The sequence below is a fragment of the Citrus sinensis genome, chromosome 4, assembly GCF_022201045.2.
Source record: "Citrus sinensis cultivar Valencia sweet orange chromosome 4, DVS_A1.0, whole genome shotgun sequence".
Lineage (NCBI taxonomy): Eukaryota > Viridiplantae > Streptophyta > Magnoliopsida > Sapindales > Rutaceae > Citrus > Citrus sinensis.
This window is the reverse complement of record NC_068559.1, coordinates 17,991,222-18,011,089: the sequence shown is the minus strand read 5'-3', so window position 1 is coordinate 18,011,089 and position 19,868 is coordinate 17,991,222. Positions and strand designations below refer to the sequence as shown.

The following is a 19,868-nucleotide window of genomic DNA, read 5'->3' as shown; positions in this document are numbered from 1 at the left end:
CCTTTCTTGATTGCTAGCTTATGGCAAGCTATCCCGCGATCAATACCTGGCATGTCCTCATGAGACCAGGAAAATATGTCTGCATGGGACTGTAGGCATTTCACCAGCTCGTCTTTTATCGCTTCGCCCAATTCTGACCCGACCTTAACCACTCTGCTCGGGTTATTCTTGCTTACAACAACTTCTTACAGCTTCTCAACAGATTCTTGGCGACCCTTTTTTGAATCCCCTCGGTTATCTAGAGAGGTAACCTGCAGTGTTTCCTTGGCCGCTGTAGCATAGCAGCTCCTTGCCATTCTCTGGTCGCCTTTTACTACGCCAACAACTCCATTTATTCTGTACTTCAACGCTAGATAATGCGTGGACATTACACATTGGCTTATCCTCATGAACGGTCTCCCCAGTATCATCTGGTAAGGGCTTCTTTCTTCTACCACGACAAAGTTTAGCATCATCGTTCTTTCAAACGGCTTTGATCCCACAGTAATCCGGAGCTATGATCTCCATGGGAGTTAACCGTCCTCTTCCGAATCCCTTCAAGGATGTATTCATCTGCTCCAGCTTCAAGTTTGAAATCCCCATATCATCTAGGGCTGACCTAAACAGAATGTCAATTGAGCTGCCCGTGTCCACCAGTATTCGCCGTAATTCTGTACTAGCTACTAATGCTTTAATCACCAGTGCATCCTCATGGGGATATAAAATACCCTCTTCGTTGTCCTCTGTCCACATAATGGGAACTTGCCGCACTTTTGCCCTCTTGGCTGCTGGCAAATTGAGAAGCACCTCTTTGCCAGTCATGGTGTATCTCCCATAGTTCTTCCGTGCCCTGTTCGAATCTCCGGCCAATGTTGGCCCTCCTGCTATCACACGAATGGTCGGCTGTTCCCGTTCCAAACCCCTCTCAACTCCTTTATCCCGTGTGTACTGTGATTCAATGACGGGGGACACTCCATCTACATACTCATCCAAGTATCGGTTCATCACCAAATCTTCCACCTGAATCTTTAGGTCACGACATTGGCTGATAGTGTGACCGTGAGTGTTGTAGAATTTACAGAACTTGCTCTTATCACGTCGGTGAGCAGATTTTGTTATAGGGGCCGGAGGGTATAGCAGACCTCGTTCTTCGATCCTCTCATACAATTCCTCCATAGAGATTTTTAACGGGGTAAACTGTCTATACGCCAAGCTCTGGTCAACCAATTGAACTGCTCAACTATCGTGGATATCACCTCGGGCTGGTATCGTCAGTAGCTGATCTGGTCGTCCCGCCCTAGAATTAGTTGCATGTAACGCTCTGGGAGTGTTGTGATAAGGGTGGGTAGTCATCTGCCTGAATTCTCGTTGCCGCTCCAGGAATGGGGGGCGCAGAGGTTGAGCCCGGCTGTGTTGGAACTGTTGTGGTCTCTGAGCTATGGGGTAAGGGCGGGACCGAGTTGATATTCCGCCCATTACTGAGGATTCCCTAGCTCGCTTTCCCGATCCGCTCCCGTTCGGGACTTTCCGTTCCTTTCGTCTCAGCTCTTCCAGCTGTTCACTTTTATCCTTGGCGATTTCTTCTCTTTAATTTCTATATCTCGCCTCGCCTGTTCATACCCCGCCGAGTAATTCCGCACTAGGAGGCTTCTTAAGTTATACCACAATCGGCTGATTCTTACACCTTCTTTTAATCCGCTCAACGCCTGCAGGTGATTAAAAGCTCCCAGATCCAGCACGGCCCGGTGATATCATTTTACAAAATCCCGAAGGGATTTATGCTCCTCATGTTTCATCCCTATCAATTCCATCATGTCGTCCTCTGGGGTTACTGCTCCTCGGAACTGTTCGACCAACTCTTGGCACATCTGCTCGTACCTTTTTATACCTCCTCGGGGCAGCTTGCGGTACCATTCTCGGGCTCGTCCCTTGAGTGTTAGCGGGAACACCATGCACCTCTGAGTTGCTGTCAGTCCCTGCACACCCGTCATGTCGTTGAAACGTTCAATATGCACCAGCAGGTCACTTCACCCGGAGTATTTGAGGTCGGGAAAGCGGAAATATCTTGGGATTATTGTACCTATGATCTCGGTTGATAACAGAGATTCTTCATCTAGCATTATCCTCCAGCTCGAGGGCTTTCTCTTGCCTTGTATCTCCTTCATCACCTGTGCCAATCTGCGCACCTCTCCCTCCAATTCTACAGCACGATCAGGATCACGCGCAACTATCTGATCTCGCTCCTGCTCGGCATTTTGCAACCGTTGTCTGAGCTCTCCTTCATCAACACTGGCCCCCCGGCCGTCAATTTCCAGTACCCGTCCGGGGCGAGGTTGGTCCCTCTCTTTATCCACGCGTTCTACCCGACCAATACTTCTGTGGGGATGCACCCCATTAGGTTGGTCTGCCGGCGATGGGATTTCCTCGACCCTACGCCTCCGGAGGCTGGGTTCTGCTCCAACTTCATCTCTCCCCACGGGGGTTTCACAATCCCTTCTCCGCTCATCCCTCAGCTCATACAGTATGGCCGCGAGAGTTTCCATTTGTTTCTCCATCCGCTCCAGTCGATCTTGTATCATCTTCTCTCGGGCTTCATTTGTAATTTCCCGGAGAGTGATTGTCTCCACAGTTTCATTGTCCTCCCTCAAAGCATCCTTCCTTGACACATCCATATCTAACCGTTTGTTGCTTCTTCGGTAATTACTAATTTGGTGGTAGCTTTTTATTCAGCTCCCCACAGACGGCGCCAAAACGTTGATGCTGAAATCTGCTCGTCCTTTGCCCAACCAGATCTTTACACCAACGTTGTGTTATCAATAGTGAGGACGTCAATTTCTTCTTGCTTCAACGATCGCTCTAATCACTGAAGTTAGAATTCTCATTCCTTCTCCCAATAAGTCTGCGTTCACAAAAGTGGATCAGAAACGCCGGTGGTTTTACCGGCGTAAACCCTCCGATGCCTAAGTTAGCACAAGGTATTTACGGGAAAACGGTGTAATTAAGATTCGATATATTGCTTATAATAGGTTCACAATTTGTATTGAAAATGGTCTGGTTTCAATTGGGCAGAGTTTTCCCTTCTCTCTATTTTTCTATCCCTCTTTTCCTTCATGGGTTTCTTTCCTTTTATAGCTGTCGTCCCCTCTTTATCTCGGGTAGTGGGAGCTTCTCATGGGGCTCCAACTGCTACATCGTGGGCAAACGTGGGACATTGTGTTTCCTTTGACAGTTCTGGGCATAGCGCAACCGTCGTGATTTCGTGAGATCGTGTCCCCACTTTTTGGGGAATGGGTACCTGCTCTGTGTTTGCCTCTAGTCAGTATATTCCTCTGGCTGATATTCATCTCTGGTTGCTCTAGCTAATATTCATCTCTGGTTGCCCTTGTTCGCCCCCGTATTCTGCTCGTACCATTTGGCTGAGGTGATCCATGCCGGGATGGAAATGATAGCATGGCCGAGCTAGTGCTCTTATCCTCTTAACAGTAACCTTTGATGTTTTTAATGATATGATTTATAATAATTTCCATTGAAAGGAAAAAGAAGGTAATATATGACTAATCAAGGCATTGTGTGAGAAAAGAATTCATACTAATTGTGTTAAGGATATCAAAATAAACTTAGTCTGAGTTATACATAATTTTTCTTTTATTTTTACATCAATTTTACACCTTTAGATTCCATTCTTTTCAATGGTTGAGATTTGTTAAGGTTACTGAAATGGCTTTTATTACTAATTAACCTTTACTGCCTTTTCTCTCTCTTCTCCAAAATTTCTCTCTTTTACTAAAGTAACTTTTTGATGACATGTCACTTTACCATTAAAGTTCTTTGATAATTATCATTTCTACTGAAAGTTTTAATTTTTTTAAATTTATAATAAAACTATTAACTTCGTTAAAAGTTTACTAATGTTATAAGGATATTTTAAGAATTTTAGTATACTAAGCCAAAAGTAATACAATATTTTATATTTATAAAATAATTAATTTATAAAAAAATTATCTCTTTTTGTATAATTCAATTTTATTTTTTTAAGTTTAAAATATTAAATTGTGCTTACATAGTTCAGGATAAAATAAACTTTTATTAAAATTTATGTTACGAATTTTGTTATTTTTAACAATTTGATGATCAAAAGATAAAAATTGGAAAGATATGTGAAAAAAGGCAAACTTTAGTGGAAAAATAAAATGTTAAAAAAAATAAGGTGGTAAAATGATAATATTTCTTTTGTTGCACATTGTGTGGCCTTCTTTCTCATATTTTATATTTAAAATTTCATTCACTCTTAAAACTTCGTGGATGATGGAGAAGCAAATTGATTTACACTTAAAAAAGAAAAAAAAAACATTCGAGTGAGTTTAATTTCGGCCAAGATTTAATGTTTGGATCATAAGGCGACACAATTACTAATTGTTTGTTTGAGAAATAGAGGAAGCTTGATATGTTCATGAAATTTTGTTCGGTTTTTCAACTCTAAATAGTTGCAGTTTTTGAAGGATTAAAAAGTTCAATTAATTTATTTTTTCAGTTTGAAAATAAAGAAACCGTAGATACAATGAAGAGCATTACAACCTTTAAACATGTCATATTATCATTACAAACTACTATATACAACTGTAAGACGAAATAGAAAACGTGTTGTTTTCTCCTATTTATGTACAATTAATCAATGAAAAAGTGCACAAAATGCAGGCTTCCATTTATTTCAATTTCATCATCTAATGACAGACGTCTTCAGAGACACAAGACCAGCAAGATGTGAAACAGAATCCTCATCACCAGATGGTCCAAAAGCCTCCCAAAAGCGAATAGTCTCATCCGCGCCAGCTGTTGCCACAGTAACGACATCAGGACTCTGCAACGCATTGATATAGAGAAGTTAGTTAGATTCAGTTATTTTAAGAATACAGTCCTCCGGATTCTAAAGTCAAAAGTTCTTGCAAGTCAAACCTGGGAAAGATCGAGGATTCTGGAGTTTGAAGACTGTAACTCTCCCACTTTGGTCATGTTGGGGTATTTCCACAAGCATAGTTTGTTTCCATCTCCGCTTGCACTGAAGCCATGGCCACTTAGTATCTCTTTGTGATGCCTGTTCCACTCCAGTCCACAAATCTGCACGAAACATCATTGCCATAAGGAAAGTGAAATTCCAATCTGGACGGGCATATAAGGTCGATTTAATTTCCATCTGACAAATAATTTTTGTTTTTGGTCTATGAAAAACTTATAGGACCAAGGAGTGAAATATTTCACTTGCCTGTGCTTTTGCATCTACGCTGTGGATGCATGTTCCTTTTTGTACATTCCATATCTTAATACACCCATCTTCCTTGCCCCCACCGGAGGCAAGTACATTAACCTGATGAGGGCTCCAGGCAAGGGCTTTTACTCCACCGCAATGGTCAGTGAATCGGTGCAAAGATTTGGATGAACTCATTTTAGAACGTTCCCATATGTGTACAACATTGTGATCGCCACCGCTCGCCAGTAGATTGCCTTCATTAGACCATTTCAGTCCGCACACTTCTCCGGAGTGTGCTTTTATGCGAGAGGTCACATTGTTTGATACTCTGACTGCAAGTGCATGGAACGAATAAAAAAGTCAGTATGGGAATGATTAATAATTAGAAAAACTGTGAAGGGAGGGAATCTGGTTTAGATTTCCAGGAAGAGATGATGCAATTCAATTACCATGGTGATTAATGATGGATTTTTCTTTGCTGCCTGATGTTAATATGTGACTGTTCCAATGGTTCCATGATGAAGTTGCTACTCTTCTATGATGACCCTCCAGGTTTCTAACCTGTATGTACAGAATGAAATTATGCTTACAATCAACATGTTCAGAGACCAGCATAGCTGATTCAATAAGATTAGAGAAAGAAGAAGAGCGAAAACTAGAGGATTACAAGTTTTGAAGTCTCAGCATCCCAGAGTTGAAGTTTGGAGTCCATATATCCCACGGCCAAAGTTTTGGCATCATGAGACCATGATACACTTGCAGGGTAATCATCCTCCCCAGGAACTTGCAACAACTTTTTTACCTTCCCATTCTCCCATTTCCAGAGAAAGAGCACCGGACCCAAAGCAACAGCAAGAACATTATTTCTCCCCCAATCTATGACTTTTGAATAATAGTCTTCCATTAGATATGGTGCATCCAGGATCCGAGCTTCTCTCTGCACACACCATGAAGTTAATATTGTTAGGTGCAGAACCATAAACTACATATAATCTTTGCAAGTTAGACAACTTTCTTCGTTTTCTGTCTATATGAAATAACGACTTAAGTTTGATTTGAAATCAAAGCATGCTTATCCCAAATCCGCAATTCATGTCCAGTGGACAATCTTGAGTTTGCATCTCATTTTCCAAAAAAATACACGGACAAATTATTCAAAAATTATATTCACATACTAAACTTCACAAGTCATTCTAAAGTATTCATCAATAGGAAAGTATCACAGTGCTATAATGTTTAACAGATCCAAGACTCAAAAGCAGGCCGCATATAGCTATATGAATACAAGCATGTTCACACACAACCGCTGCTACTTCTGTAAACTAGTCTTTCACTAATAGCTAATATGATTAGAACAGTTGAGTACCTTGGGCAAGCGTCGAGGTCGGGATGTTTTGGTAACACTATTTCTCAAGGCCTCAGCGTCCTCCTTTCTTAGCTCATCTATGAGACGATTCGACTTTCTACTTGATTTTTGGGTTCCCCTAAACACCAACATCCTAAATGGTCTCCCTTCCGAATCCAGAGTCAACTTCTCTTCAATTTTCTTTCTGTACTCATCCTATTACAAAGAGAAAACAGAACTCGTTAACCTAATTGTAACATTTTAGACAATTCAACATACAGATCATGCCTCATTTCAAGAAAAATCCTATAATCCGAAACCCCAATGAACCAAATTTCAACATATTCTTAACGACCCAACAAAGGAAACATAACACGATCAAAGTGACACAAGAACCAATATCTAATTTAAGAAAAACCCATAAACCTAGGTCATGAATTTGAAATTTCAAAAAAAAAAATCACCAACAAAAACCCCAAAACAACAGAAAAAAAATAAGTAAATTTTTAAAAATAAATCAATGAGAAAGAAAAAACTTACACTGAAACTGGGATTGTGAATTTGTGATAATGTTTGGTTGTGTGGGTCAGTAAACCGTGAGCTTGATCGAGATTCATCAAACTTCGGTTGGGTATAAACCGATCTCCCTTTTAACATGTACCCAAAAAAAAAAAAAAAAAGATTAGTTAAAAAATACAAAATTTAGAAAATTCAAGCAACAAGAGGAAAATGAAGATAAAAACGAAAATAAATAAAAGGGTAATTTTTTGGTACCGGAGAATTGAACGCAGAGGAGTTGCTTAGTGGCCTAATGGGAGAGTACCAGTCGGTTTCAACGAGTCTACTCGGTCTTGTTGAAGAATTCATTGACAGATTTCACAATGTTGACTGTGTGAAACAGAGAGATTCAAAAAAACTCAAGCCTTTGTGGTTTTTAAGGTTGCGTGAAGAACAAGTCAGAAATTTGATAATCCTGTTCAGCGAAGGATTTCCTATCTACCGCCAAAACACCCCGCGACCGTTGTCATTTATAGCCGCCAAAGAATCGGGTCGGATCGGGTTAGGGTTATGGATTATGTTCGGATTTAGGGTATTTATGTCTAGTTTTTTAATTTGAACGCAAAAAAAAAAAAAAAAAAATTGCAGTTTGGAGTTTTAGTGACCAACTTTTGTAGGAAATAATTTTTTTTATAAAAGTGTTTCTAAGAAAAATATTTAATGAGAAAATACCTTGATTTCTTTATCCAAAAAAACAAATATTTTTAATTTCTTGTGGAAAATATGCTTGCTATTTTATTCAAAAAATATTTTAGGGTTTAAAAATTTTAAAAAAAACTTTTAATTTTTTTAAGAAAAGGGTTTTCTTTTTGGAAAATTATCACTGCACCACCTTTATTTTACTTTATATTCATCTAACCACCACAAAATTTTAACATATTCTCTGCACCATATTTTTTTAAAAATTTATATCAATTAGCCACTTTTACACTAACACCATTAAATAATTTAAACGAAATGACAATTTTATCCCTAAATAAATTAAAAGTACATTTTATCTTATAAAAGTTTTAAAAAATAAAAAATTATAATTATAAAAATACTACTAAATTGAATAAAAAAATAAATCTCAAATAAAGGTGCTCAACTAATTTTTATTAAATTTAGATTTTGCAAAATTTTAATACTAATTTTTATTAAAAAATTTAATTTGAAAAATTTTAATAAAAATAACTAATTTATTTATTAAAAAATAAATTCTAAAATTTTAATAATCTAGGGCATTTTTATTAAATCCCAAAATTTTGCAGTTATTTTATAATTATAATTTTTTATTAAAATAATTTTTATTAAAAATAAAAATCTAATTTTGGGATTTATTTTTTTACTAAATTTAGGGTTATTTTTATAATTTTTTTTATTTTTCAAAGCTTTTATAAGATAAAATGTTCTTTTAATTTATTTAGGGGTGAAATTGTCATTTCGTTTAAATTATTTAACAGTGTTAGTGCAAAAGTGACTAATTGATAAAAATTTAAAAAGAAATGTGGTGCAAAGAACATGTTAGAATTTTGTGGTGGTTGGATGAACATAAAGCAAAACAAATGTGGTGCAGTGATAATTTCTCTTTCTTTTTTCATAAATTACATATATTACTTTCTATATAACAATTGCAAAATAAATAAATCGGTTTTTCATTCTTAAAAGAAAAAAAAAAAGTTTAAAAGTTAATATTATGTTGGTTACATTTGGAGCTAGCAAATTGAATATAGTCTGATTATCTAACACGAATATGACATGAATAAATGGGTATGGATAGTTAAAATTTGACACCATTACTAAATTGGGTTGGGTCCTAATTGACACGATTTTTTCTGTGTCAAGTTAGGATTAATGCTCTTGACCTATTTATCTGATCAATGACACGATTATATTTTTTATTCTAAATTAATTTGTAACTCTTATCATCTAAACTCAACTATTGGACATAATTTTCTCTTTTTATTTTTTATTCCTTTTGTAAGGATAAACATATACACATTATTTCATTTATAAAATGTTATTTTGATTTAGAACTTCAATAGTATAAATGTATAAAATATTAGTAGACATATATATTTTCTAATATCCATATATAATATTATGTAAATATATATAATTAAAACTTCAATGGTATAGAATGTGTAACATTTTAGTAAATAAGTGTGTGTGTGTGTGTATATATATATAATGTAAATTTTGTTAAACATATAGATATTAAGCGGGTTATTGGGCAACCTATTTATTTTTTTTGTTATGTCGGGTTAGAATTTCAATATTTTGATACGATTATTAAATGGATCGTGGTTGAATCAATTTAAATTTGTCATGATACGAAGCTAACACGATATAAATATGTATCGGTGACTCGTCTTATCTGCTTTAGTTACATTTAAATGTTTTCTTTTTAATTCTTAAATTTTTGCTAGTTGATTCTTGAACTAATAGAATTACTTGAAGTGGCATTGAGAATTCGAACCTTACTCGACGGGTGAGGAGAGAGTTTGTCCATTGTATTATCCAACTATTATTTCATACATTTAAGCCATCAAGAAAAAACACACTAAAAATTTAAGAAGACCTATTCTAATCAGTTATGTAAATGGTGGCCAATTTGTGGCTGTACAGAATCTCCTAATCTCTCCTTGCATGCCAGTGAGAACTTCAATGGCTCCCATTTTCACCATTGCAGTACCAAACTGTATGGGAAAGTCTAAGGCATTGGCTATGCTCATCACAGTGGCTCTTGTCAATGGGTGTAATGCCAATTCTTGATCGATTTCGAGCACTCCTCTGTTTAGCATTAACTGTCTGTAGTAAGAGTTGTCCAGGAATGGAATTTGAAATGGATTTTGATCAAGATCAACCGTGTTGTTTGCCGTTGTTGTTGTTGTTGTTGTTGTGTCTAGAGGGCACCGCGCTCTCAGCTTATTCGCGAGGAATGAATCCATTGTGGGGTCGGGTCTGCCTGTACTTCTGAAATTGTAGAGACGATCTTTGAAGATTGAGCAATGTGCTACTCCTACAGAGTGACCTCCTAAAGCAATCATAAAATGCAATGGAAATTATGAACACAAGAATTTTCAAGTGCTTTCATTGAAAGTGTTTTAAGCTAAATACCCATCAGAAGAACCATGTCGGTAAGATTGAGGCCTTTGTTAGCAAACACGGCCATAGTCTGAGGGATCGAAGCTGAAGGACCTGGGATAGAAATGGACACATTCTGAGCTAGAGACACTAAACCGTCTCTTCTTCCTGTTTGCACCTCATATCTTCCTCCGCCGCCCTGCAGTTCAATTGTCAATTACAGTAATTTTGAGTTTGATTGAATATATAGCAGATATGGCATGCGCAGAGAGAAAGTTTTAAGTACCAAGAAAACAGCATCTCTAGCAGCAATGGCAATGAGATCAGCACAGGAAACGACACCAGGACAAAATCTTTCAACAGCAGCCTTTGCTTCGTCTATGATATCATAACCCCTTATGGTCAGATTTGGAATTGCTGTTTTCTCGCTGTTGGTGGCATCTATAAGAATTGATGCGTCGCAACCCTTTCTCATCACCATTCCCACAGATTTGCATTTAGTTTGATATTGTGTTTTATCAGTGCTTAAATATCAAGATAATTGTTCAGATTTATTAAACTCCTAGGCAGAAACCCAGTTCCAAATGTATGTAGACCATTTAATGAATTTCAATTCAGTATGTCTAATTCGTTGTATAATAAAAGTATAGACGGGAAACATTTGCAATTAAAGAACATAAAAGAAATAAAAGAATGAAACATGCGCGGTGTGCACACAAAGAATGTTTACCAACCAATGCAGCGTCAATGTTTCTTGCTTCATAGAAGTTTTAAGGACTAGATAAAATTGATTAACTATGCGTATTTGTTGGGGCATGGAATGCAAACAATGCAGTTCTAAACTTAAGCAAGAATATATGCTTGGGAAAATGGAAGCTTACATTGACAAAGCAATCATGAAACTGCAAGCGTATGAGGGCAGCCACGACAGTGGGATCTCTGATGAACCTTGCTGTGACAACACCGGCTACTATCATCTCAACATCAGCAATCCCACATTTTCCTCTGTAAAATCCTACCTGTAATGCACCATGGCTCAATCCTGCGATGTTTGCTAATAAACACTGCCTGAGAATCAACAAAGCCACAGCCTGCTTCACCTTCTTCGTCTTCCAAATATGATCTACTCTCTCACTCATCTTTTTCCAAGGGATGGAAGAAGAAATCAATATCCAATTGTTTACCTTTGTATTAAACAGATTCAAAGAGACGATGCAATTTGTGAGAAACCATTTCTCCAAGTGTCTCTTATATTGTGATAGTGCATTAGAGACTTTTGGAGTCAATTGTCTTTCTCATTTCCTTGTTTGTTTATGTTATACTCTACTATACATGCATGCCTTGGGGTATGGTGCTCTTGCGGTCTTTGATTTTATATATAGCAAGCTCTACCGTTGCAAAGCCATACTGCCGCGGACTTAAAAAATCCACAAAACAATTATACAACTGTTCACAAAAAGTTCGGCTCCCCATGATCCAGGGTAAAAAAGCTTTCACGATATCACATTTGCTATAACAACTAGAGTTTTTTATAGCAGCACATAACTTTTTACAATGCTAAGCAGCCTCTTCTTCTAGCAAACCAGAAGAAAAAGATAAATAAAACAAGAATGATTCTGCCAATTCCTAACTTAGAAAATTCAACCTATGAAAGTAAAAGATTCTGATGGCCGCCACTGCCACTAGGCCTCTGGGGAGTATTGAGTACACACTTGAGGGAGGGCAGCACAAAAAAGAGTTGAAGAGAATGCTCTACAAGAACTACAACTGCTGGTATATACAATTCACCCTAAATTACAGCATCAGCAAAACTATACAAGTCGGAGGATGAACTCGGATTACCACCAGCAATAGATGAATGATTTATCAGACCTGCAAAACGATCTAGAGATGGTGACGGTCGATATAAGCCATCAAACACTATAGTTGCAGGTAGCCCAGTAAAGCTTTGCCCAATTACTCTGTCATCGTAAGCTGCATCTCCAGCTCTGTGCCATCCATATGAGGAGCCATTGGCATGCATCATTTGGCCATACTTGTCAACTGCTGTCTCTCCATGAACACCATTAAATGAACCAGTAGGGCGGGTAGTAATTCCAGGGGACATGCTAACTTCAACACCAACAGCATTCACCCTGCTTCCAGCTCCAACTGCCGGGCCAAGAGCATCAGGCAGAGCCCCGGTATTGTATACGTGCGATGCAGCTGAGACAGCAGGATGGCTAATATAACCACCAAAACCACCATCAAACAAATTTGGTGTCAAACCACCATATGACCTCTTCTCATCTGCATAATTAGCAGCCCTTGGATCATGCACTTGGAAGACATGGGGAGATGTCATCAGGCAAGAGGCATTCGGAGTTGATCCCTTGGCTGTAAACCGACAACGTTTCATTTCTTGACCGTTCCATTTATTGGAGGACTCAATTTCACCCACTTTTCTCTTTGGCATTATCTTATTTTCCATTATTTGTTTGTTCCAATCAGCAATATCTTTCTCCAACTTGATTATCTTATCCTTGATTTGCCATCCAGGAAGCAGCTTGGCCGGATCAATTTTTTTATCTTCCAAACACTTGATAACAGATTGCAGAGCAGCTAAATGCTTTTCATTTGCTTCTTTCTTCTGTGAAAGAGCATCACAAGAAACCACCATTAATCAAAATATAGATAAAAATAAAAATATTACAGTAGACTAAGAAATAGACTAATACCAACAAAACAGGTGCATCCCGCTTTGTCCTCTTCCATGCATCCTTAGACTCACGTAAGAATGAAATCAAAATTTTATGAGGAGAGAACTTATCCTCAATCCCAAAGGTATACACAATATCTACAGCTTCAACATGCATTCCATGCTTTTTCATATTCTCTACTATTTCTGTCATAGAAAAGAATTACAAAGCATGGTTAGATAAATCATCAACGAGTCAATCCATTTCCATAGCCAGAAAACTAAAAGGAAAAAACGATGATGAATATGATAAAGTACAACTGCAGCTAAGAATAGTTTGCTACAGCTAAGCCAAAAGGCAGCATCCACCAGCCTTCATAAATAAGATGCCATGTATCAACAAGCACAGTCAAACATGTTACAAATGCCAGCTAAAATTAATATAAGCCAACAATTACACTCTAATTAACAGGAAGTCGAAATAGAGAAAAAGCCCAATGAACTTAGGTATAATAATGACAGCAGGTTCGACTTAAATAGAAAACAAACACACACAAACATATACAGAAAACTTCTCTTATCCGGTTTCTTGGATAAAAGAGATTTTGCGGACTTTCAATACTCACCGTCAATTGCTTCAAGGGCCAGGATCTAAATATACTTATTTACTACTATGATATATCTATCTGAACAACTTAAGAGACAAAAGCTCTGGCAGCATTCAATTCAATTAAGCAGGAGCATTAATTGCTTATGCACTAGCTCTTTTACTTTCTTTTTTTACCATATATACTTATTCTCTATCAAGAAAAGAAGTTTTCGAATTTTAGTTAATGAACAAAAATGAGATTCTTGAACGCAAAACCATATGTAATAGATTGAATGCAAAAAATGAAAATAACAACGTAAATTAGAGTGATGCATAAACCATCCATGATAATCAACTGCATCCTTTAAACTAAAAAACCAATCACCATACCATTACACACTGTCACGTGAAAGAAAGGCAACAAGATCAACTGGTTGTTTTTTCCAAACAAAAAAGTAAAGATGAACAAATTGCCATGTTTTGTCCCAAAACCCAGGTTGTTAGTACTTCATGGTCCCAATGCTGGTAATAGATTCCCAAAGTGGTGAGGTAAAGGCCAGAACTTTGTTTCATCAATTTGGAAACCAAAATGTGATTAGTGTGAGTTCTTTTGAAGACTATTTTACAATTCTTACGATATAAATCTTTAGATCCCAAACTAGTGGTCCTAATGGAATGGCAGACATAAAAACTCAACAATGTTAAGGTAGTGAGGCTACATACAAAACACCCATGATTGTTAATATTCAATTATCAATAATATAGGAGAGAAGAATCATAAAATAAAAACGAATTTTGTAGTATCTGAACTTGATTAGTCAAGCAAGAACAACAACTGCAGCAGTTAAAAAGAAACACATCAACACCTGATCTTCCTTTAAATGTTTGTGAAATATAACAGAGAAGCATTTAATGCAGCTAAATTTAATCGATTGCTGCCTGAGGTTTTTTCCTAAAAAGTTGATTGGGCAGCTTTTTTCTATTAGTAAATAAGTTGGGCTAATTAAATCCTCGCCTTTGAAACAATCTGACGGTGAGTATTGAAAATCTGTGTACATTTGTTTATCGATAGAATTGATAATCGAAGCTTTCTGACTATATATATAAAAACACACACTAATAAAACTGAAAGACAGTCGCAGAATTCCTGTTCCCCCATTAAGGAAACATTGGCCCTCCCAATTAAGAAGGTTGAGAATTTACAGGTAGATAAATGAATCTTGACCAGATAAATAAATGTTGACCGAAAACAGACAAAATCACAAGTGGAATCTAGCAACGCATTTCCTATTAAGAAACAAACACACACACATACACCCAAAAAAAAAAAAAGAATTAAAAAAATACTGTACCCCCAATGCAGCCAACCTAAAATCAATCTTGCATGATTTTAAATGAAGAAAACCCATTGGAGAGTAGGGACGATTGACAGGATTTGCATTTACATATACATATCCATATCCGTATACATGGACATATACATATGCATATACATATCAGTATACATGAACACACACACACACACATCCTCACTATGTTAAAATGAGGATGCCACTTACAGACAAAAAACACTGTTTTCAATCCATTAAAATCTGTGTTTTTTGTATTTTAGTGACATCCTCACTTTAACAAAGTGAAGATGTCCTCACTAGAGAAGGACTCTCTCTCTCTCTCTCTCTCTCGATATATATATAAATAAATATATAGATATATACATATATATATATATATATTATGTAGCCTAACGGCAACCCTATCTCCTCCCCATCCATGTAAGCAGAGTTCAAACCCAGACCTCCTGTTTCCAACACAGGAGATTTTACCACCTCAACTAGATGGCCCACAATTACCATGAAGGCAGACTTGTGAAATAGTTGGTTTCTAAGAGTGTGAATAAATAAAGCATGATAGCCAAAGTACAAGAATAGAAGTACTCATAACCAGAAGAAAAACGGCATTTGCTATAGAGATGCGATAATGTGGGAATATAACAAAAATCCACTGTGGCTTCTGGTCTCTCTTCATATACTTCTAAAACTATTTGTTGCCTTGAATAATATTCATGCCCTACGACAATCATTGTATAAGAGCTTAAATTTCCCTCAATCTTCTTCCAAGTAAAGCAATGCTATTTTCTGTGCCTTCAATTAAAAATTCTCCATCCTGAAGAAGACTAAAAATGTGATCTTCAATAATTAGAATTGACTAAAATGAGTTAACCCTTCTAACAGAAAACTTTAGAAGAGAGAATCATAGAGCAACCTTTATTGGTTCAACAATCTGAGTAAAAAGAAAAATGAAATATCCTTGCAATTGAATTCAATTAAGCAGGAGCATTAATTGCTTATGCACTAGCTCTTTTACTTTCTTTTGTTACCATATATACTTATTCTCTATCAAGAAAAAAAGTTTTCGAATTTTAGTTAATGAACAAAAATGAGATTCTTGAACGCAAAACCATATGTAATAGATTGAATGCAAAAGATGAAAATAACAATGTAAATTAGAGTGATGCATAACCATCCATGATAATCAAATGCATCCTTTAAACTAAAAAACCAATCACCATGCCATTACACACTGTCACGTGAAAGAAAGGCAACAAGATCAACTGGTTATTTTTTCCAAACAAAAAAAAAAAAGATGAATGAATTGCCATGTTTTGTCCCAAAACCCAGGTTGTTAGTACTTCATGGTCCCAATGCTGGTAATAAATTCCCAAAGTGGTGAGGTAAAGGCCAGAACTTTGTTTCATCAATTTGGAAACCAAAATGTGATTAGTGTGAGAGTTCTTTTGAAGACTATTTTACAATTCTTACGATATAAATCTTTAGATCCCAGACTAGTGGTCCTAATGGAATGGCAGACATAAAAACTCAACAATGTTAAGGTAGTGAGGCTACATACAAAACACCCATGATTGTTCATATTCAATTATCAATAATATAGGAGAGAAGAATCATAAAATAAAAACGAATTTTGTAGTATCTGAACTTGATTAGTCGAGCAAGAACAACAGCTGCAGCAGTTAAAAAGAAACACATCAACACCTGATCTTCCTTTAAATGTTTGTGAAATATAACAGAGAAGCATTTAATGCAGCTAAATTTAATTGATTACTGCCTGAGGTTTTTTTCTAAAAAGTTGATTGGGCGGCTTTTTTCTATTAGTAAATAAGTTGGGCTAATTAAATCCTCACCTTTGAAACAATCTGAAAGTGAATATTGAAAATCTGTGTACTTTTGTTTATCGATAGAATTGATAATCGAAGCTTTCTGACTATATATATAAAAACACACACTAATAAAACTGAAAGACAGTCGCAGAATTCCTGTTCCCCCATTAAGGAAACATTGGCCATCCCAATTAAGAAGGTTGAGAATTTACAGGTGGATAAATGAATCTTGACCAGATAAATAAATGTTGACCGAAAACAGACAAAATCACAAGTGGAATCTAGCAACGCATTTCCTATTAAGAAAACAAACACACACACATACACCCAAAAAAAAAAAAAGAATTAAAAAAATACTGTACCCCCAATGCAGCCAACCTAAAATCAATCTTGCATGATTTTAAATGAAGAAAACCCATTGCCGAGTAGGGACGATTGACAGGATTTGCATATACATATACATATCCATATCCGTATACATGGACATATACATATGCATATACATATACATATACATATACATATACATATCAGTATACATGTACACACACACACACACACACATCCTCATTATGTTAAAATGAGGATGCCACTTACAGACAAAAAACACTGTTTCCAATCCATTAAAATCTGTGTTTTTTGTATTTTAGTGACATCCTCACTTTAACAAAGTGAAGATGTCCTCACTAGAGAAAGACTCTCTCTCTCTCTCTCGATATATATATATATATATATAAATATATAGATATATAGATATATATATTATGCAACCCTATCTCCTCCCCATCCATGTAAGCAGAGTTCAAAACCCAGACCTCCTGTTTCCAACGCAGGAGATTTTACCACCTCAACTAGATGGCCCACAATTACCATGAAGGCAGACTTGTGAAATAGTTGGTTTCTAAGAGTGTGAATAAATAAAGCACGATAGCCAAAGGACAAGAATAGAAGTACTCATAACCAGAAGAAAAACGGCCTTTGCTATAGAGATGCGATAATGTGGGAATATAACAAAAATCCACTGTGGCTTCTGGTCTCTCTTCATATACTTCTAAAACTATTTGTCGCCTTGAATAATATTCATGCCCTACGACAATCATTGTATAAGAGCTTAAATTTCCCTCAATCTTCTTCCAAGTAAAGCAATGCTATTTTCTGTGCCTTCAATTAAAAATTCTCCATCCTGAAGAAGACTTAAAATGTGATCTTCAATTATTAGAATTGACTAAAATGAGCTAACCCTTCTAACAGAAAACTTTAGAAGAGAGAATCATAGAGCAACCTTTATTGGTTCAACAATCTGAGTAAAAAGAAAAATGAAATATCCTTGCAATTGAATTCGTCGTGAACCTGATAACAGCCACTTTAATTACTACAGGCCTTCCATAATCGGAGAAGCAAATGTCTCGTTCCCAACTATGATTCTGTAATGTTTTATCTTCTGTATAAGGTATTCAGTGCTGCAACATAACCTATTAATTGATAAGAAACCTATATTGCCTACGTCAGCAACAGAATTTTGCGAAAAAAAAGGACTAGTTTAATTTATACAATTATCAAAAAACTGACTTCCACATTAAAATTATGCTCTCTTCCAAGAAGAATGTACGTGTTCATTCTACTAATAATCATAAACTCAATAAATAACAACAACAATGATAAGTAACACATACACTCAATATGTAGCAATAACAATGATATAAATTCACCACAATGCAAAGGCAGCAACAACAACAAGAAGCAACCTAAGTGAGATAATAAGGAGAAAAGACCTGGAATCTTCTGGACAAGAACACGGGATCCTTTAAGCAAATGCCCAATCTCCTTCACATTGCTAAACCTAATCAAATCCCTGATATCATCATTCTTAAAACCTTTAGGAATCCCAAAACAAGCAATAAACAGAAGCAAGCCTCTGGCGTCAATCTCACAAGCTTTACACACACCGCCTTCACTAATCAGCCTCTTTTTCCATGCAATCGCATTATTCTCGGCCTCTTGTTTCACCGGCTTCTCAATCTCAATCTCCTTTTCGCTCTCTCCGATCACGATAAGGAAAAGCTCCAACATCAGAACCGAAGCTTGCCGCGACGTGATCATAGGAGAATTCTTCGTGTACGCTCGGATTCCTTGGAGGAAGAACCTCCCGACGCAATCTAGCACCAGCTTCGCCGGCTTCGGCGCGGATTTGAGCGCCGAAATCGCTTCGTCTCGACGGACGCTCTGGATCTCCGATAAGTTCGAGACCACGTACTTCCTTAATCCGCGGCTGTACATCGTCTCGCAGAGAGAATGGAGCTCCGACCGCCGCTGCGAGGACTTTTTACTGTCGTTCTCTACGGTTTCCGTTGGTGCTTTCGACGCCGTAACTTCTTCCGTTAGAATCCGAGGAGTCTGGTTGTGGCGCGTTGTCGTCTCAGGAACAACTGACGGCGCCGTTAATTCTAATGATTCCGCGTTTCCATTATTGAATTTGGTGTCCATGGTGTCCAAAGCTTCCCCAATAAAATCGACATGCTTTTGCAATTCTTCGTATCTTTTATTGAATTCGAGAATTTTAGAGGCGAGGCCACTGAGTTCGTTGACGGATTTCATCAACTCAGACTCATTCAGCTGAGCCATGGATATACCCCCTGCAATTTTCCAGGCAAAAAAGAACACGAGTGTCTGCGCAGCGCTTTGATCTTTTACCGTTTCCTTCCTCTATATAGTATATATAGGGAATTTCCGTTTTTTAATGTTTTTTTTTTTCAAGCTTTTTTTGTCTTATTATTTATTTACACTTTAAACTTTTGGCGGATACACGTGTAATAATATTTAGCTCATGAGAAAATCTTTAGTGCCGCAAAACTAATGTGTACCGCGCGCCGTGTTACATGTGAACCTGACCAATAATATTTTGACACATATTATACATTTTTTTTTCTTTTAAATGCTAATCATTCGTAAAAGAAAAGAATAATTTAATTGGAACTTTTACATAATTGTTTATTATTTGTGCCATGACTATGGTCGATGCTGTGCTCTATAATCTGAGTTCTATCAAAATGGTCAAATTTTATTGTTAACTTTATATCTAAAAGATTTTACTAATTTTATAGTTCTTTTTTTAATCCGGACCATCTGATGACGTTCACACTGTAGGTATAGTTCTCAATTATTTTGTTATTTAACAATTCCCTGCTTACTTAGGAACCAATAACCTAAAATCAGGTGGGTCCTATCAATATCGAT

The 19,868-nt window shown here is 36.7% G+C and overlaps 4 protein-coding genes across 5 annotated transcripts; all 4 read right to left on the bottom strand.

The window, feature by feature from the left end:
• Nucleotides 1–462: 462 nt before the first annotated feature.
• LOC127901868 (uncharacterized) lies at nt 463–1,155 on the bottom strand. Its single transcript, XM_052439895.1, has one exon. The coding sequence runs from the start codon at nt 1,153–1,155 to the stop codon at nt 463–465; it is 693 nt and encodes a 230-aa protein (XP_052295855.1).
• Nucleotides 1,156–4,479: 3,324 nt separating this feature from the next.
• On the bottom strand, nt 4,480–7,580 carry LOC102613394 (cell division cycle 20.2, cofactor of APC complex-like). The gene is made up of 8 exons (XM_006484981.4): nt 7,344–7,580; nt 7,118–7,216; nt 6,591–6,785; nt 5,892–6,161; nt 5,674–5,785; nt 5,240–5,556; nt 4,933–5,094; nt 4,480–4,837 (listed from the first exon to the last, which is right to left on the bottom strand). Exons 1-8 carry the CDS (start codon nt 7,434–7,436, stop codon nt 4,697–4,699), a joined length of 1,389 nt encoding a protein of 462 aa, XP_006485044.1. The 5' UTR covers nt 7,437–7,580; the 3' UTR covers nt 4,480–4,696.
• A 1,991-nt stretch (nt 7,581–9,571) lies between these two features.
• Nucleotides 9,572–11,463, bottom strand: LOC102627290 (peroxidase 60-like). Of its 2 annotated transcripts, none has more exons than XM_006485101.3 (4): nt 11,075–11,463; nt 10,480–10,659; nt 10,227–10,392; nt 9,572–10,143 (listed from the first exon to the last, which is right to left on the bottom strand). In XM_006485101.3, the coding sequence occupies exons 1-4, from the start codon at nt 11,330–11,332 to the stop codon at nt 9,701–9,703; spliced, it is 1,047 nt and encodes a 348-aa protein (XP_006485164.1). In that variant the 5' UTR covers nt 11,333–11,463; the 3' UTR covers nt 9,572–9,700. The 2 variants fall into 2 exon arrangements, with proteins under 2 accessions (XP_006485164.1, XP_052295922.1); XM_052439962.1 differs by having other exon boundaries at nt 10,480–10,717; nt 11,075–11,205.
• A 154-nt stretch (nt 11,464–11,617) lies between these two features.
• Nucleotides 11,618–19,334, bottom strand: LOC102613687 (protein FRIGIDA). Its single transcript, XM_006484982.4, has 3 exons — nt 18,407–19,334; nt 12,911–13,077; nt 11,618–12,822 (listed from the first exon to the last, which is right to left on the bottom strand). The coding sequence occupies exons 1-3, from the start codon at nt 19,254–19,256 to the stop codon at nt 11,983–11,985; spliced, it is 1,857 nt and encodes a 618-aa protein (XP_006485045.1). The 5' UTR covers nt 19,257–19,334; the 3' UTR covers nt 11,618–11,982.
• Between the last annotated feature and the right edge of the window lie 534 nt (nt 19,335–19,868).

Excerpts from the sequence above, each read along its gene's own strand:
- LOC102613394 (XM_006484981.4), bottom strand. The coding sequence starts at position 7,436 with ATGAATTCTTCAACAAGACCGAGTAGACTCGTTGAAACCGACTGGTAC. Across the intron at positions 6,786-7,117 it reads ATCACAAATTCACAATCCCA|GATGAGTACAGAAAGAAAAT; the intron begins GTTTCAGTGTAA and ends TCTTTGTAATAG. Across the intron at positions 6,162-6,590 it reads GACCTCGACGCTTGCCCAAG|AGAGAAGCTCGGATCCTGGA; the intron begins GTACTCAACTGT and ends TGGTGTGTGCAG.
- LOC102613687 (XM_006484982.4), bottom strand. The coding sequence starts at position 19,256 with ATGGCTCAGCTGAATGAGTCTGAGTTGATGAAATCCGTCAACGAACTC. Across the intron at positions 13,078-18,406 it reads TCTTGTCCAGAAGATTCCAG|AAATAGTAGAGAATATGAAA; the intron begins GTCTTTTCTCCT and ends TTTCTATGACAG. Across the intron at positions 12,823-12,910 it reads GGGATGCACCTGTTTTGTTG|AAGAAAGAAGCAAATGAAAA; the intron begins GTATTAGTCTAT and ends GCTCTTTCACAG.
- LOC102627290 (XM_006485101.3), bottom strand. The coding sequence starts at position 11,332 with ATGAGTGAGAGAGTAGATCATATTTGGAAGACGAAGAAGGTGAAGCAG. Across the intron at positions 10,660-11,074 it reads TTCATGATTGCTTTGTCAAT|GGTTGCGACGCATCAATTCT; the intron begins GTAAGCTTCCAT and ends GTGATGAGAAAG. Across the intron at positions 10,393-10,479 it reads CTAGAGATGCTGTTTTCTTG|GGCGGCGGAGGAAGATATGA; the intron begins GTACTTAAAACT and ends ATTGAACTGCAG.
- LOC127901868 (XM_052439895.1), bottom strand. The coding sequence starts at position 1,155 with ATGGAGGAATTGTATGAGAGGATCGAAGAACGAGGTCTGCTATACCCT.